Source organism: Heteronotia binoei, chromosome 3 (genome assembly GCF_032191835.1).
Source record: "Heteronotia binoei isolate CCM8104 ecotype False Entrance Well chromosome 3, APGP_CSIRO_Hbin_v1, whole genome shotgun sequence".
Taxonomy (NCBI): domain Eukaryota; kingdom Metazoa; phylum Chordata; class Lepidosauria; order Squamata; family Gekkonidae; genus Heteronotia; species Heteronotia binoei.
In genome coordinates, this window is record NC_083225.1 from 60,171,938 (window position 1) to 60,191,467 (window position 19,530).

The 19,530-nt window shown below is 42.9% G+C and overlaps 1 protein-coding gene across 5 annotated transcripts in view; it reads right to left on the reverse strand.

Moving 5' to 3' along the window:
* Positions 1-19,530, reverse strand: part of DHRSX (dehydrogenase/reductase X-linked) — a 240,934-nt gene that overhangs the window by 66,374 nt on the left and 155,030 nt on the right. For 4 of the 5 annotated variants that reach the window (XM_060233910.1, XM_060233911.1, XM_060233907.1 and 1 more), the window contains one exon: positions 12,446-12,547. The exons of the other annotated variant lie outside the window; for it this stretch is intronic. In XM_060233910.1, coding sequence (XP_060089893.1) covers positions 12,446-12,547 — 102 coding nt within the window. The remainder of the gene's footprint in view (positions 1-12,445; positions 12,548-19,530) is intronic. 5 annotated transcript variants of the gene reach the window in all.

A 19,530-nucleotide genomic window follows, 5' to 3' on the forward strand; every position in this document is an offset into this window, starting at 1 on the left:
TGCCCCCACCTTGGGCCGCGGCATTCTGCACCAGCTGCAATTTCCGGGTCCGGCACAGGGGCAGCCCCATGTAGAGGGCTGTAATCACTAATAAAGAGCTGTGATCAACTGCAACTGGGGATGATTCCGGATTTGGTGTTTGCCTCCCTTTCGCTCCGAGGTTATTCCATGCTGGTGTGATTTCCCGATTCCGCACTAGAGGATTTCTTCTGGATTCAATTCCCAATCTGTTCTGTGTGTTCTGATTCCGCATTACTGCTGCTCCCAGAGTTTCCCCCACAATCGTAGCAATTTCCCCCTCCCTCATACATTTCCCCTTTTTTTTAACATGCATGTATGTTCGTGTTACAATGCGATCGTCTTTGTTTGCGTTACAACGTAATGCCAGAGGCATAATACTGGCAAAGTCACGTTTTCCTTTCGCCCTGCCATTGGCAGGTCATCTAAGCCCCGGAAAATCTGAGTTGGCAATCCACCATTTTTATCCATACACGCTGAATGTTAAGCACACAGTTTTCCATTAAAACCTATAACAAATTACAAACAGATGCATGAAGGTGGGAGGGGGGAGATTTATGTAGAGGGGTTAAGGGAGAAAGTTTCCCCAGCCTATCAAAAATATAAACCTATAAACATAATCAAATTCCCATTCCTGTTTGAGGTCATACGGGGGGGGGGGGTCGATAAAGGTGGTAAGTAGTTTGTGTAAGATCCCTATTTGTTTAGTTGCGTTGTAACGATCTTATTTGGAAAAAAAATTATAATAGTCAGGAGTGATTTTTATCGGAGAGGGGAGGAAAGTAATCACAATGCAATGACACATTATCAAAATCACGTGGAATACCATAAAGAATGGGCGCGGGTGGAAGGAAGGGATGTATTCAGTAAAAGAAAATCGCATTACATCGTTATATATTTTTCGTGTTGTAATGCAAAACATTATTTGTTTAAATAAATTACTCTATTTCAGGAAAATATTGGATAATTTTCAAAGGGAGTAAAATTAAGTAAGTATGATGAAATAACTGGGCGGAATCATGGGCGTGGAGTTATGTGGGTGTGTTCTACTGATGCGAGAAGTTTGACAGCGCATTGGTGTGAGTTCTGCACATAAATTTCGAGCCCTGAAACCGCATCGAAAATAAACTTCTCGCATTTTGCCAATCTCCTAAATGCGAGGCGACACCACTTTGGAGGCAGGTCAAACTGCCTCCCCGGGTCAAGATATGCAGAAACCAACATCTGCCCCAGGGGAAACACAGCGCTGGAGCCGGAGCAAAGGCTAATGTGGAATCAGCCTAAGTCTCCTCATGCATCGAACCTACTATTTAACAAACTGATTGAGTGGCAATGTGATTGTTGTTTGCTCAGTTACAACTAATTTTTTTCTTAGGGGAACTGGGCACAAATTAGTTTAGATAAAGCTTAGTAGGAAGAGGAGGATCCCACACTACAGCTTAGCAGGAAGAGGAGGACCCCACATCACAACTGTCCCTTTTGGAGATATAATAGACTGCACTTAAAAACCAGGTTCCTGATGCAGCAGAATCAGAGATATGGGAGGTGAAGGATTAACACTCCACTGGAATGGAGAGGCAGAATGACAGGCTTCTCCTGTGACTAGCCAGTGCCAGTTGAAAAAAACTAAATGAACAGTCAAATCCTGAAGAGAGGGCAGTTCAGTTCATTCCATTCCAGACGTTCTGTCAATTGGAAACCTTCTGAAGGCAGTCAAATGGTTTCTGACAGAGTTTGGAGTCAGTAAGTCTCATAGGAAAAGTCAGACAGGTTTCACCTTAGCGTGAATAAAAAAGACTCCTTTGCCATAACTGTAGCATTCCTATCTTAAGGAAGAATTCATTAACAAAATTCAGAGTTTAAGGTCTTTTTCACATAGCCTAAGTATTCTGGTATGGCAGCTGGTCAGTTACTGAACAGTAATGGGTTTCTGCTGCTATTTCAGACAGACCTGATTCAGTAACTGGTTGCTACCAGAATACTGTTACCTTTTCACACAGTTCTGTAGCTGTCCTGGCATTGAGGCATGTCTGAGTCATTATTAACAAAGAGCAGCTTCCTTCAGTTTTCAACCCCTCCTTCCAGGTTGAAATTCCTATGGCATACTGTATGAGATGCCCCATAGCGATTCCAGGAGCATCAGCTGTTTTCACGCCTTTTTTTGCCGGCCGGGACACAATCTCCACAATTTTTGGGGGGGGACTTCAGGCTAAGAGCACTATAGCTCTATAACGAAGTATCAAAACAGTGCAACAGCAGCACCATTGGGATGTCTGGGCTCCCCTGAGATGCCTGAGATCGCTGCTGTTGACACTTGGTAACAAGTACCCCATTGGATACACCTGGAGAGAAGTTGCCCATAGGGCAGCAGGTTTGGGTAGGAGATCATACCAGCAGTGATTGGTGAGACAGATGTTGCCAACTCACTCTGCTGTGCACGCATCCATGCCTACAGGCTATTGGCTGGAAAGAGACTTGTGCCAAGCTGCAGCAGGTATAAATGTCAGGTGGCAACAGCCCCCCCCCGCCAATTTATGTGCCTCAGACTCACCTAGATATTAATCACATTCTTCTGACTCCCATGTGGGCATGGAAGGGTTAACAACAGTTAGTAGACCAATGCCTGGTGTTCTGCTCTCCCACTTGAACTGTGTATCCAATGGGGTACTTGTTACCAAGTGTCAACAGCAGCGATCCAAGGCATCTCAATGGAGCCTAGGGATCCCAATGGTGGTGCTGTTGCACTGTTTTGATATGTTGTTATAGTGCTATAGTGCTCTTAGCCCAACGTTCCCCCCAAAAATTGCAGAGATCGCATGCCAGGAGAAAACGGCCAGTGCTCCCAGAAGCAAGATAAAAGCAGAACAGTGTGAAATGGCTCACTTCAGATATGGAACCCTACCGGAAAGAAAATCATGTGCTTGGAACTCCCATTCCTGTCCCAGATTACTCCAGGTCCACACAATACCGATTCCCTTCTGGTTTCCTTTGGTAAGTGTGAAAAGCCTCTAAGTTTCAGCCCAACAGAACTGGAGTGGTGATTTAGTGAGAGTGACTGGGTAGAATGCTGAAACCAAAAGGAAGAGGGTTATAATCTTCTGTGGAGCGGATTATTTCCTGCTCAGTTTCTCTGGAGGTTTGGCTTTGAGGAGGACGTCAGGTCCGATGTGAAGGGAAACCAGTTTTAGACAACCCCAGAGATAAAAATAAACTGTAATTTTAAGAAAGGAGTGAGTTAGGTGCTCAAAGAAAGAGGCCAACTTCTGTAAAACTGCATTGTCATAGGAAACTCTCTGAAGAAACGCTATTGCTGTAACTAAAACGCTAAGTAAAAGAGCCTAGTATATATACAAACAAGCTTCAAGATCACTATTTTGTCTGTTTAAAGAAATGTACTTTGAAATGCCAACAAGCATTACCTCAGCTTTTCCAGCCCCTGACTACACCTATTCATCTCCTGCCTGTTAAATAAACTTAAGATTTCTATTTGAATGCAATATTGTCTCAAATGCCATTTCAAGAGTGCTCCTGTTTTCCCCAACAAGTTCCTGGGCTGGACTAAAAGTCAAATTACATTCTGTGTGACAGGATGGGACAACAGGTTTTCAAAAACACAAGTATTAACACACTACTTGGGGCTGGGGCTGCTCAGTCACAGCAGGAAACAAAACTTTTGGCAGCAAAATTTGCTTCATAGTGGGGGAGCAATGCGGCTCCCATCCAGAGGCAGGCTGCACAGCCTTGCGTCTGGGGGCCGTTTTGCCTCCTCGCAAGGCGGAGGAGCGGGCAGAGTATCATCAGAGGTGGGGGCAGAGCAGGCATGCCCTAGAGACAGGCTCCGCTCCCTCCTCTCATTCTTCGCCTTGTGCTCAGGGAAGGCAGAGCGCAGCATGTGTACTCTTTCCCTGCACGAGGCCTGTTGCCAGTTACCACGACTTTTTGCACCGCGGTGGTTGGCACGTAGGACTTTGCCGCGGCTGCTTGTAGAGAGCCGCAGTGGTCTTCAGGAGGAGTTTCATCGTGTCAGGAGCATCTTCGGGAGCGTCTTTGACACGGCGGTTTGCCGCTGGCCGTGGCGTTTTCGCGCAGTCGGTGTTTTTGTGTTAGGGTATCTTGCGGTGCCTCTCCCCCTTTTGAGGGTGCTGTTCGGTCCCCCCTCCTTTTTTCCCTCTGTTAAGCCAGCTGAGGAACCAACTCCCCCACCCCACCCCCTCCGTTTATATAATCTTCTGGGGGAGTTCATGGTTACTTCACAGTGTATGGGGCTGTTCTTCCAGACAGTGCAGTTTGAAGGAGGCCTTAGCTAATCATGGGTTTAATTGGATAGCCATTTTATTGGAGCGGTTCGATTCTTCCTCCTTGTTGCTGGGCAGAAGAGTGGCCATTTTGTGGATAGCTCGAGGTGGCCATTTCAAGGACAGCCTTTTTATTCTTCTTCCCTGTTGCCAGGGAGAAGAGAGGCCATTTTGTGGATAGGCGGCCATTTTGAGGATAGCTTTAACATTCATCACCTGCCTCCGGTAAGGCGGGGGGCACATCAGTGAGGGCAGTAGACGGGCTGGTCATTGTTATTGGGCACATTATCATGCCTAAGGGACAGGCAAATCCAAGGGCAAGTGCCCTGCACCGAGACTGCAGCGGCTTGTTCCTAAGCGGTCAGCACCTTTGCCTTCATCATCTGATGAGGAGGATGGCACTTTCGAGCAGTCTGTGTTAGCCAGAATAGCAGCTTTGGAGGGGTCGAGTAGTAGGCAGCCGGTCGTATTGCGTTTAATGGGCCTGATTTTCAAGGCAGACAAGCGGACTGCTAAAAAGTGCTTCCAGGAAGAAATCCTTAATCATTTGTCTCCCCGGCCTGGCTTCAATATGATGAAGAGTTCAGATTGAGGGTGGCTTTGAACCCGGCCCTTCAATGGGATCAGATTCAGCCACAGCTGTGGCTGCAGCCACAGCTGTGGCTCCAGCACGACCTAACCTGGGTGATAGGTCAGACAGTGGACATGTTGTTCAGCGCACAGCCACTGCTTCTGGTGCCTGCAGCAGTGCGGGGCAGGTGGTTCAACCCTGCCTGCTTTGTTGGGAGTTTGGGTCCCAGGGGGTGTATGGTAAAAAGAACTGCCCATATAAACATGAGTGCCCTCTTTCCGGGGGGTCTCATTCCTTCACGAATTGTTCCAGGGGTAGATTAGACGGGGATAGCACAAGCAGGGCCCGGGCGGCGCAGATAAGCCATTTGGTAAAGGGTCCCAGCCCAATAAGGGCGACAGTGCTTGAGGCATTGCTCCATGATTATCCAAGGGATGAAGATCAGCTTTATTTTTTAAATAGTTTTAAGTTTGGGTTTAGAATTTCTTTTCAGGGCCCCAGAAAGCCGCTTATGGCCAATAATTTGAAGTTGGTTATAGAGATGGAGCACATAGTTCGTCAGAAGATTGGGAAGGAATTAGCTGAGGGTAGGGTGATTGGCCCATTTTTCGCACCCCTTGTGGGTACCTTGAGGGTCTCCCAGTTGGGCCTGGTGCCTAAAAAGGCCCAGGTGAGTTCAGATTGATTCATCATTTATCTTACCCCCATGGGGAATTGGTGAATGACGCCATACCAGAAAATTTGTGTACTGTGCGGTACACATCTTTTGACCAAGCGGTGCAGATGGTAAGGCGTTGTGGGGTAGGGGCCTTGATGGCCTAAGACATTCGTCTGGCTGGCGGATCTGTATATGTTACAGTTCGTCGTTCCAAGACCGATCAACTGCAACGGGGGGATACTATTAGTTTGGGTTCCTGTTCTGATGTCGAGATCTGTCTCGTAACGGCTTTAAAGCGATGCATGGTTGCTCGTGGTTTGGGTGCTGGCCTGTTGTTCCTGGGGTACTTCCAACCTTCCATTCAGAAGCTTGGTAGGTGGCATTCCTCAGCCTATAAGGGTTATGTTCGCCCTCTTGCACTGCAGTAATTGGCATCACGTTATTAGGGGGCTATGTTATTCATCATTTCTTCTTTTCTCAGGTGCTGTGGTCCGTGGAGAGAGATGACACGTCCTCATATGTGGACACAGCTTTGTGTTTTGGGCTGCCCATCGGGCGAGAAGGACTTCGGCCAGGTCACAGCTGGGGCTCAGCAAGTGGGCCACCACTGAATGGCGTGGACGGCAGGGTCTCCATTAGTCAGGCCCATTGCCCCTCTTGTGTGAAGATGTGCACGTGTTGCCACCACATGTTGTGGTGATACATCTGGGTGGTAATGATTTAGGCCTGCTCAAGGGAAAAGCCCTTGTGTTGCAGGCCAAAGATGACTTTAGAGTCATCAAGAGGCGTTGGCCACAGGCTTTGATCGTGTGGTCAGCCATGATCCCACGCCGGGTATGGCGTGCGGCTTGGGACCCACGGGTGATTGAGAAAGCTCACCACAAAGCCAATTTAGAACTTAAAAGAGCCTTCGAGAGGGGGGGGGTTGGGTCACTTTCTTCCTCACCCTGGGATCTGGGCTGATTGCGCGGATTTGTACAGGAGCAATGGCGTACATCTTTCAGACAAGGGTAATGATGCCTTTTTAGAGGACTTAAAACTTGGGCTTAAGGAAGTGTTGTGTGTTTAGTGGGCGCAGCTTTCTAAGGAGAGGCTTGGCCTCGTAGTGGCTGGGTTTTGGCCTAAACATGGATTGATTCGCCTGTTAGCCTTGGAACTCCAGGGCATAACTTTTGCTAGGCCACCAGGGTACGAGCCATGTATTTTGGTGATACCTAGGGGCAGGGTGGCTCGCCCGTCATGTGGCAAGGGAGGGGTATTTCATCTCCTGGCCGTGCTGCCTGTTATGTTATAGCCCTTGTGTTAGTGTAATAAATAAAGAAAGTGGCCCTTTAGTTACCCAAACCCTTGTGTCCGTCTCTTCCTTCCGTCTGGGGGGGGCAATGCGGCTCCCATCCAGAGGCATGCTGCACAGCCTTGCGTCTGGGGGCCGTTTTGCCTCCTTGCAAGGAGGAGGAGCGGGCAGGGCATCATCAGAGGTGGGAGCAGAGCAGGCACGCCCTCCTCTCATTCTTCGCCTTGTGCTCGGCCCTCCCTCCCACCCTTGATGCAGTGTGGGCGACTGCTGGTTGCTCTCAGTTTTGGGGGACCAAGTAGGATTTTTTTCGCCACTTCTGTTTTGGCTGTAGGAAGTGGAGTTTTTCGCATACCTCACACTGCTTGTAGAAGGGATTGTGGAATTGGCTGGGGTGTGGCTGGTTAAATAGGTCGGTCACTTTTTAGGTTGGCTGGGTTTTGGCCTAAACTTTCGTTATGCAGCTCGGTGAGCACCTGTAGCGGCCCAGTTTTAGGGCAAGGGGTCTCGCTAAATCATTCCTAGACCGTGCAGGATGGTTGAGTGATGAAGCGGATTGCCTTGGGTTTGCATGGATTGATTCATCCATTAGCCGTGCGGCTGGGCGTTGGAACTCCAGGGCATAACCTTTGCTAGGCCGCCCAGGTACAAGCCATGTATTTTGGCGATACCTAGGGGCAGGATGGCTTGCCCATCAAGCGGCAGGGGAGGGGTATTTCGTCCCCTGGCCCTGCCATGCTGCCTGTTATATTATAGCCCTTGTGTTAATGTAATAAGGAAAGAAAGTGGCCCTTTAGTTACCCAAACCCTTGTGTCCATCTCTTCCTTCCGTCTGGGGGGGGGGCAATGGGGGTCCATCATAGGGGAAATCTGACAACTCTCAACTTAGGGCAACTGTGCTTTGGTAGCTGTCCACAAGACCTAGTCAGTCTTTTGTTCAACTGAAAAAGGAGAGAATCCTTTGATCATGTTATGCTCCTTTTCCATTGGCCAAACATGGGCCTGCTCTCATAAGTTAACGACTACAATGCATAGTTGCCCTAAATCGAGAGTTGTCAGATGTTCCCAAAAGGGACACCAGTCACACACCTACAATATGAATTCTGTAGTCCTCTAACTGTTAATTTTTGCATAACGGTTTTGACTACCATTTCTTTCATTTTTGGAAGTACTGACTGAAAAATAACCAACTGATAGCCCCACTCCAATGAAATGCTACAATTTTAATTGTTACAACCAGTAGTTTTTTATCTCAGAAAACATGCAAATGTACAAACAATATTTTGTTTCCCAATGTATAAAGTTTCTTCATAGCATTTTATCAGCTTCCCCAGGTACTGAAAGGAAAGCTACAAAGAAATCTCCTTCTTAAATTAAGTACACAGCATTCAATAGGTGCTAAGAAGTTGTACATTATTGATATCCATACATGTCATCAACTGTACTCACTAGCCCTTAAGGGATAAGCTACAACAACAAAGCAATTCTATTTTCCTGATGCAGTAACTAGCATAAATACTTGTTACTAAGAACAGGCTGAATTTCCATTTTCCACCCACTCTACAAATTACTCGTATGATTTTTAATAGGAAATCTATATGACCAAAATACTCAGTACATTTCATTAGGAAATGCTTTGGGGTTCCTAATTTCCCCAAGTCTTCATGAACATATATGACAGTGGGTTTTGAAAAAAGAATTAGCAACACACAGAATGTTGGTATCACTTAAAAAAAAAATCCAACCAAAAAGCCATCTCTGTTTTGATAGGACTGTCATTTATATGCAATTTACTAATTTAGCTTAGCGAGCTTGATTTCAAAAGCCTTTGATTAAACAGACATCAACAGAAAGAGTAAGGCAGTGGCAAGAGAATTTATGAATAATCTGTACAGCATGTGTCAATGCAGATCTTGTTTAGCAATTCTATCTGCTAGTAGAATACACGGAAGCAGGTCTACTGTATATCTGGACACAGGCAATTCATATAATTATATATTAATTCTGACACTCTGAAAGGCACTGTCTGCTTGAAATACCAATTCAATTATAGTATCAAAATATCTGTGAACTAAAGCAGGTGATGGAAAGTACCTGGTGGATGTAGAAGAGGAATGACTCTGAGGGCTGAGAGCCTGTGGGATCAACACATAATGTGCCCCAGCATGCTTCAAGGTAAAAGGGAAACTGACAGTGTTTGTTCTCTCCTCAGCTGACTTTCACCCAAAAGCAAGAAAGGGTAGATTCTGCATCCTTCTTCTACAGACTCTGTTGCCAGATGACAAACCCAACATTCAGAACACTGCCATGCCCTACATCCAGCCTCTGATCAGCTGGCTAAAGAGGGGACTCACCAGGACAAAAGGCCTCACTGATGGCATGACACAGGAAGTGACATCATCACACCAATGAAGTTCAGGTCATGATCTGATATTTCAGCAAAATCTCTATGGTAGAAACCAGTTTTACCATAGTTTTTGCCCAAATATCATCGTTGCCTGGACATCACTGCCATGATGACATCATTTCCTGTGCAACACCGACAATGAGGCCTAGCAACCCTATGAAGTCTTCTAGGGAAGTCATACATAATTGACTAAACTAGTGACAAAAGGATTCCCTATAGCCACCATCTCTTGTTTGACAGCAGAACTGATTATCAAATCTGAAATAATTTTCTTCTGAGATGTTATCAACCAATTCCATTAAAACATATGTTGGGTATCAACAAGGGCTGCCAATCTTCAGGTGGCGGCTGGTGATCTCTTGGGATTATAACAGTTCTCCAGACGACAGAGATCAGTTTATCTGGAGAAAATGGCTGCTTTGGAAGACGGACTCCACAGCATTGTACCTTATTGAAGTCCCTCACCTCCTGAAACCACACCCTCCTTGGGCTCCACTCCAAAACCTTTAGGTATTTTCCAACCTGGAACTGGCAACCCTAGTTTTACCTTATTAGAAATATCCAAAGTAGATGCAACAACTGTGTATGCCTCTTCATGTGGAAGCAACATGGAGAATCCTTGCTATGTAGAAGCTGCTTAACTATGGTGGAAACAATTGTTAAGCGGCTAGAATAATCCAATGTGTTTTTGCCTTTAATAGCAGAAGAAAGCACATTTTCTAGAATACTGATTAATAAATTGCTCTGCATTTGTTTGCTATTCACTTTGAAAATTAGCCATTGTGCATGAGCATTTTATACAACACTAATGCCTTGAAGCAAAACGAAATGCACATTGGGGCCCAAGAATCCCAGCTACATATACAAGTTGATGGGTTGTGAACTGGCAGAGACTGACTAAGAGAGAGATCTTGAGGTTGTGGTAGATAACTCACTGAAAAGACAGTGTGCGATTGCAATAAAAAAGGCCAACGCCACGCTGGGAATTATTAGGAAGGGAATTGAAAATAAATCAGTCAATATCATAATGCCCCTGTATAAATTGATGGTGCGGTCTCATTTGGAATACTGTGTAGCATTCTGGTCACCGCACCTTAAAAAAGATATAGCATTGGAAAAAGTCTAGAAAAGGGTAACTAGAATGATTAAAGGTTTGGAACACTTTCCCTATGAAGAAAGGTTAAAACGCTTGGGGCTCTTTAGCTTGGAGAAATGTCAACTGTGGGGTGACATGATAGAGGTTTACAAGATTATGCCTGGGATGGAGAAAGTAGAGAAAGAAGTACTTTTCTCACAATACAAGAACTCATGGGCATTCAATGAAATTGCTGAGCAGTCGGGTTAAAACGGATAAAAGGAAGTACTTCTTCACCCAAAGGGTGATTAACATGTGGAATTCACTGCCACAGGAGGTGGTGGCGGCTACAAACATAGTCAGCTTCAAGAGGGGATTGGATAAAAATATGGAGCAGAGGTCCATCAGTGGCTATTAGCCACAATATATTACTGGAACTGTCTGGGGCAGTGATGCTCTGTATTCTTGGTGCTTGGGGGGGGGGCAAAGTGGAAGGGCTTCTAGCCCCACTGGTGGACCTCCTGATGGCACTTGTTTTTTTTGGCCACTGTGTGACACAGTGTTGTACTGGATGGGCCATTGGCCTGATCCAACATGGCTTCTCTTATGTTCTTATGAAAGTCTAGGAATGCCAGATCTGACCTTTATTTCAAATTCCAACTGTGTGCTCTGCCAGTCAGTTTATTGTGGGGATATTTTTTTTTAAATTAAATGCTCAGTCAATCTTCTGATCTTTTGGATTATCTAAACATAATGAATAGAAAAGCAGATGTCTGTATCTTTTTTCCAGCCTTTAGCTTCACCCCATCTGGCCCAACAATTTTCATCCATTTTGGGTGACATTGGGCGACATTTAAAGGAAATTCAAATTTTATTTCGATATATCTCTGCTTAGAACCTTATTCACATGATCAAGGTTTCCCAAAATTACAACAGTTAGTTCACAACCATTAAGATATTGAAGAGGGACCCCTGAATAATTAATGAATAACCCTATAATAATAATAATAAAAAAATGAAAATATGGTTTTTGTGCCTTCAGAAGAGAATGTCTGATGCAATATTTGAAGCAGCTGTAACTGTTAAAACCAGACAGCCCAAATGGGTGTGAGTCACAAATGTGTATTGATAACAGAGAGGCCCCTCTGAGAAAGCTTCTGCTAAACTGATAAGACATGGAGACAGTGGAGTGGAAAATTACAGGAAGGTGGGACATGTTGGAGTAGATAAGGCTTGGCTGCTTGTTTTGGGGGTGGAATAAAAACTGCTTGCATGAGGAGAACTTTAGTTTAGTCATTTGGGGGCTTATGCCGACTAAATTCTGCTTTGATATCAAAGTAAAATACCTTGTTTCATACCAAGCAATGTGTGGGCTTCGTTATTTAACTGCTACAATATATGGCTGGAAGCACTACATTAAATGCTTTTGCCTGCCTTAGGTCAAAAAATTCAGTTACTTTCCTATGAATTTCAATATCAGCTCTCATACCAATAGATAGTATAATTTTCAACGCTGACTTTAGATAGATAGATAAATTTATTGTCATTGTTCTCAAAAAAGGAAAATGAGAGCAACGAAATGAAGTGCTCTTCCACAAACATACCAACACATCAACACTAAAGAAAAAAACACATATACATAAACCATTTAAATACATCTAAAACAAATAACCATTCATAACCCTACATTTAGCCTACATCTAAAACAAATAACCATTCATAGCCCTGCATTTAGCCTAACCACAGCACTTGGATAGAAGCTGCCCTTAAATCTATTTGTCTTAGCTTTCAACACTCTATATCGTCTGCCCAATGGTAAGATCTCAAATAGCCAGTGGCCCGGATGTGAAGGGTCCTTTAAGATCATTTGTATCTTCCTTTTACATCCCATATTATACAGATCCACCAATGAGGGGAGAGAACATCCACAAATCTTCTGTGCTCTTACCATCACTTTCATTTTCACATTGCTACTATACCCTATTATACCCTATTGCTATTATGTACTCTCTGTAAGAAAAACAGATTGCATCCTTTGGTTTGAAGAAAAGAGGGGGGGAAGCATGAAACAAGAGTACAAACAGTATGTGGAAGTTCACAAAGTAAGTACCTTTCAAGAAAACTCACCATTATTAATCAGGACATGGAGAGGGCAATTTTTCGCTTTAAATGTGTGAACAAATTGATGTATGGACTTCATGGAAGCCAAATCACAGTATAAAAACTCCACTGAAAGAGGAAAAAGAAACCAGTATCAAATCCATTGAAAGAAAAACAAAATGATTCACAATTATAGAATCCACAGCCTGTAGCCTTATATCAGGTCTATGCGCAGAAAAACAGTGTTGCATACCTTCATTTAAGAATACTGTATAGCAAGCTGGCACAGTTCATGGCACATATGCATAATCTGTTAGTGTTTGCTCTGTTTTAAGGGGCTGTATGCTCACAATTTGAGACAACTGTCTTACTATGGAAGTGCAGAGATCAATGAGAGCCAGCATGGTGTAGAGGTTAAGAACAGCAGACTCTTATCTGGAAATCCGGATTTGATTCCCCATTCATCTAATGAAGCCAGTTGGTTGACCTTGGGTCAGTCACAGCTCTTTCAGCCTCATCTACTTTACAGGGTGTCTGCTGTGGGGAGAGGAAGGAAAGGTGACTGTAAGCCGCTCCAAGACTCCTTTGGGTAGTGAAGAGCAGAGTAGAAAACCAACTCTTCTTCTGTGCCTTGTTGGCAGTTGTGGGGGAGGGCTTAATTAATGGTGATTAGTTGAACCTATTATCTGCCAATTTATTTTAAAATGTATGAACTGCATATGAAGTCGTTCCTTCATTTCATGGCTTTGGATCAATCAATATCTTATTGCCTATTTTATACTCATTTTATTATAAGGATTAAAATACGTGAAAACTCCACTCATGCCTCCCAAAGCTCCTTCGCGGCAACCTATTATCTGCCAATTTATTTTAAAATGTATGAACTGCATATGAAGTTGTTCCTTTGTTTCATGAAACCAAATTTAGCAAATTTGTATAAAGAGTATGTAAATAAACACACATACTCAGAACTATTATAGTAGGAAGAACATGGAAAATATGCAATGTTAAACGGCCATAACAGCAAAGGACAAAAATGTAATGCAACAAGAGTTCAATGTATTTTTAAAAGTGGGACTGCAAAGACTGGAATTCAAAATAGGGAGAGAGGGATGCAGTAGAATGGTTTAGAAATGTTTCCTGTTGGCCTCAGATACCAGCATAAAAATAAGCAGAATAACTCACCTTCCCCATGTAAGTAAAAACATGTTTGTGAATAAACAGACTGATAAACATTACACGTCTATACACTATTTTGGAAAGACTAATCGTGGGTGTCAAACTCATTTGTTATAAGGGCCAGATCGGACATAAATGAGACCTTGTTGGACTGGGCCATGTGTGTACCTATTTAAGATTAGGTAGCAGAGATATAACCTTTATAAAGGACACAAACACAATTAAAGATTTTTTTTAAAAAAAAAATCCTTAAAATGTGCTTAAATCAGTACTTGTTGGTCTTAAAGGTGCTTTCTTTGTATTTTTTCCATGGAATCCAGGGAACTGGCCAAAGGAAGATCTTTCCTTCCTTCCCCAGGGGGCCAGGATCCTTAGCTAACAGAAGGAAGAGAGGCTTGGCTCAGTAGTTCTGCTGTGCAATTGAGAGACTGATAAAGTAAGCTCTCCTTCCCCCACCAAGGAACAAGCCTCAGTCAATGGACAAAATGGAGGCTTGGCTTGATAGCTCCTGAGCGATTGGGCAAGCCTTGCAAAGCAAGCTGTTACACAGAAGGAAGCAAGAGAGAGGGAGAAGGAAGCAGATAACAGCCTGTTGCTGGGGGGCCTGATAGGAGCCCTCGGGGGGCCTGATTCGGCCCCCAGGCTGCATGTTTGACACCTCTGGACTAAATGATTAATTGCTGATCAACAGAATTGTTGAGTCAGAAATATTTAGCTCAGAAATATGAGTGTTGGGTAAGATTTTGTGGTATCTATAATATCATTACAGAAAATCTTAACTGCTCATCTAACAGGACTATGCAGGGTGGGGGGGAGGGAGATGGAAAAGCAAAGAACAATGCAAGTTGTTTTGGGTCCTCAATGGGGAGAGGCCCATTGAGACTTATAACAAAGTCAGTGTTATAAACAAATAAAATAAATAATATTTCGTGGCACAGTCGACAAGGGATATTTCATTCAAATTCTATTTAGCCATAAAGTTTACTGGGATGGCTTTGGATCAATCAATATCTTATTGCCTATTTTACACTCATTTTTTATTATAAGGATTAAAATATGTGAAAACTTCACTCATGCCTCCCAAAGCTTCTTCACGGCAACACAGAACCCAGTTCAGATAAATTAAGAGCAGCTTTTAGCCTTGTAATTGTGGGGGTGGGGACCTGTGTGAGTAACTCTCTCCATTGAAATAAACAAAGTTAATGGCATGGCTGAATCACAACAGTGACTTCAGTGGGACTTGCTTCTAAGCAAACACACTTAAGAGTTGTGATCAAGTCTAATGGTTATTGCAGATATAATGAAACAGGCAGAATAGCTTGTACTTCTTATTATCAAACTTGATGAGAAAATACTTTTTGAGCGCATAAATTGTTCTGCGTAAAGAAAGCAAACGGGAGAAACAACACAAACAAATGCAATACCTCTCCCTTGTAGCACTAATTGCAATATAATCACTTAGTCTAACTTCATGCCTAATAGTTTCAGTTTACTCACCGATTAGTCTTCAAATCATTCATGTCCTCATTATTACTAACAATGGCAACTGCTTGTGCTTCAACTTGGTTAGCATAATGGGTTTTTTAAATCAACTCTGTCCTCTGCTTTGCTATGTGGGTCTAAAACTTTCAGAAGGGGAGGAAATTCTTAAGAAGAACAGAAAATGGTATCTAAAAATGGAAACTGTAGTAGTACATGCTGCTAAATTATCCTCTGTTTTAAAATCAATTCCATTCAGAGTCAAGCCTTTTACAGACATTAATCCATGCAGCAACAAATACACCTGTATTTCTTTTCTCCCTGTTGATAATGCTCTTTGTCATTCTTACCTAGGCAACACATTTCATAAGAGCAATGCAATTGACATTGACAGTCACTGTGAGTAGGAAGGCACAAAAGATATAGACTCTCACAACTACTCCACCCCACCATGTTGCAATTTTTGGAGTCGATCCACAGCAATTCATTATTGAGAATGTGTGGGATTCTGAGGAGAATTCCAGATCTTCACCCAAAGACAATGGTTTTGAATCTATCTGTTCCCAGTAAGGAATGGGGATAGTTTCCAAATTCAGCTCAAGATGCTGATTGTGACCTTTTAAAACCCTTTATGACCTTGAACCCAGCAACAAAGTTGGAAGGATTATATAAGGACAAGCAGACCGGGAAGTCTTGCTGCAACAGCATCACTATGTTAACATATCCCATAGGATATGTGTCAGTGCCACAGAACATTTTTCATGGGAAGAAACCTGATACTGCCAATACATTTGTTAACTTCATGTTTACAGGGCGACATGCAAGGATATCTGCAAGGTACTCACCTATACCTTTAAATGGAACCAAAACAAGATCCAGCATCTGCAGTTCTTCTATATGTTGGTTCCATATGTTACCTTCCCATATTACCCTTCTCTCATTCTTCCTATGTCTTGCAGTTTTGCAGTACTCTGTTATGCTCCCATGGTGATAAGGGAGTAACAAGGCTGAAGACACAGTAATTGTACCTTACAGAAGACCACTGTCTTAACTTTAGAGAGCCTTAAAATCCTTTGGGACATGAGGGCTTATCAGCAGTTTACCCAAGTCACAATACAAAAGCAGTGTACTGAAGTCTCAAAGTATTCTGTTGTTGGCAATGACATGAAAAGTGCTCTGTGGGTTGATGACTATATTTTCCAAAAAGGAGAGGTTTTTATAGTTTTCTCATTTCTGCTGCAGCTGCTGATATAGTGCAGAGGCAATGGTGCTTCCACATGGCACACTACCCCATAGTTTCCCTGCCCCAGTCCTATCATCAATTTTCTAAGCCACCAGAGACCTTTCAGGGAGTTTTTTAAATTAGCAATTAAATATTATAACAATATTTTAAAAGTAAGTTCTTAATCCTTTCAGTGTGGAAATATTCCTTTCCTCTCATATTTTCACAATAAACTGAGACAGTGGCCTGAGATAGAGGCTTAACTTTAAAAAAAACCAAACCTGTGAATTCAGATAACCTGATATAGATATTTATAATGATATTCAATTGCTGATTGTTTTTTTAAAAGCACTCAGTGGTGAAGAGAAGAAATAGTCATAACAGGAACAAGGCAAGGAATGTGGTACCAGGAAAATCCAAATTTTCCTACCCACATGGCAGAAATTCATACTTGGCTGTATTCTATCCCAAAATTCAATAGCAAAGCAGGGTTGGGAAAAATTGAAGAAAAGCTGGGGAAACTCCTGGAGATGCACTATTAAAGCACCACATTGCACCCTAGGGCAAATAAACTATGTGGAAATTGTCAACATGAGTTCTGTGTGTACATGAAGTCAAGAGCACAGCCAGTGTATGAAAAAGGCCACTTTATCATTCATTCATTTATTGCATTAAATATTTATATCCTGCCTTTCTGGCAAGGAGTTTTACATGCCCCTCTGCAGTTCTGGAAGGCAGGTTCAAGAAAAACCCCTATTCAGAAAGGCTTTGTACATGCTGTCTAAGGGGAGTCCCTGGAGCACATGTTCTTTAGTTGTACATACTATAATGTGGCCCTTTTGGAAATTATTACTCCCTTGTTGGGTAGGATTCCTGGCATCATAAATAAAGAAGAAGACTGCAGATTTATACCCCGCCCTTCTCTCTGAATCAGAGACTCAGAGCAGCTTAAAATCTCCTATATCTTCCCCCCCCACAACAGATACCCTGTGAGGTGGGTGGGGCTGAGAGGGCTCTCACAGCAGCTGCCCTTTCAAGGACAACTCCTGCGATAGCTATGGCTAACCCAAGGCCATTTCAGCAGCTGCAAGTGGAGGAATGGGGAATCAAACCCGGCTCTCCCAGATAAAAGTCCACACACTTAACCACTACATCAAACTGGCTCCAAATAAAGCCAGGTTAGGATACCTTTTGTCTGATATGAATCCTAAAATCATCTATCAAGTTGCTAGATTTTGTGTGTTGATATTGAGGCTATAGAAACTGCATTTTAATTAGGTTCAAATTTGAATTTGAACTCAGTCTATTCTGTGTGTGTGTGTTTTTATGGTATAAATAAGAATGTTACCATTTTTATGTAATGGATGGTCAAATGACTGTAATGAAAATTAATTCATTCATAATCTCCCTTTCTTCTTGGAGGAAGATAGCTTACAAATAATAATAAAAACATTAAAGATTAAACACAAATAACTCCCTCAAATAACTTAATCTCTACCTTAAAATAACTTCATCTTTACTTCCCATTCAGAACCTCAAAATTCTGGCCAAACTAGCAAGATTTGCATTACTTTCTAAAAACCTCCAACAAGGGAACTCCCCTCATCTCTTCAGAGATCCCATCCACAATGTGAGAACCATGATGAAGGTTCAAGCTCCAGCTGATACGATGGTCCATCCTAAGTAATAAAACAGACAGCAGGTGGCAGCCTGAAACCCAAGTGGTGCACAGGAACGTATGGGTAGTAACAGTCTCTCAAAAATGTGGTTTCCAGGTTGTGGAGGTATAATGATTTCCAGGGCTATTTTTGTAGCAGGAACTACTTTGCATATAAGGCCACACCCTCTTAAGTAGCCTTCAAGATCTTAAAAGGCTCTCATTACAGAGCCTACTGTAAGCTCTTGGAGGACTGGCTACATCAGGGTTGTGTGGCCTAATATGCAAAGGAGTTCCTACTACAAAAAAAGCCCTGATTTCATTCTCTCTCAAAGTTTCCCTGTATCATGTTCTTCGCTGAGCAACTCTTCTTTGTTTTTCTTCTTAGTTCTCTGGCTGTCCCACCCAGTGGAATACTGTTAGATGTTGACCCAGCTTAGGGAACTGAGAGGAGAGACAAAAATCCTTCTTGTTGTCCTGGTTTGAGAATGACACATGAGAGGCTGATGATAGTTCAAAACTAACAATTTGTTTTATTGAACATTATGGAAAAATGGAATCAGGTATTGGATTTATGAAGTGAACAAACAACAGGAACAAAGTAACTTTGTATACAATTAAATGCCAGATAATTTGTCACAAACAAGTAACTGTTTCTGTTATTCAGACCGGCCTCTAAAACTTGAGGAGAGAATTTCCTTGGCAGTCTCTGCTTAAACATACAAGCCTAAGCTACTTTGTCTCACAGATGCTTAAATTGGTGAAGGTGAATTCACACAAGCTACAGTTCCCTTCCTTATCTGCAGGCTAAGGATCACATCCTTATTTCTGGAGAAATTTCCCGTAGGCGGGATAGGAATCACTCTCCTCCCCCCTCTTCTAGGACGTATTTCTCTCAGGCCTGAATTGATTCTCTCATTCCCTTAGCCGGTTTTTCCCAGTCAACTGTCAATTCTTAACTGTTACTCCTTAACTGACTCTCAACTTAAGAATTCCATTTGAATCTCCTGCTGTTCAAAGTTCTCAGACCAGGTCATAGCATTAACCATTTTCTGTCTATCACAGAAGGCTTTAAAGGTCATAAAATAGCATCTTGAATTGAAACTGTAAACAAATTGATAGTTAATGTAGCTCTTTTAAAATGAGCAAAATATGTCCCCAAGAACCATCAGCCAGATTCATTCTGGACCAGCTGCAGTTTTGGGGTTGTTTTCAACAACAACAAAAAACAGAGTATGTTATAGTAGTCTAACTACAAGGTTACAAAAGCATGTATCAGCATGGCCAAAATGGCTGAGTCTAAGAGAACTGACAAACCTGATGCAGGTCATGGAAGGTACTCCTGGCCACTGTGCCAACCTACTTTTCAAATAGCAAGTTTGGGTCTATGAGTCCACTCCCCCAGGCTTTTAACCTGCTTTGCAAAAGCCAACTCCACTCAATCCATACTCTACCGTATCAGCCTTCCTGAACACAATTACTTTGAACTTGTCTAGAAGCAGGTTCAGCTCCTTCTGCCTTTGCCATTTGACCATGGCCTCAAAGCACTAGTTCAGAACTTAGACTGACACATCA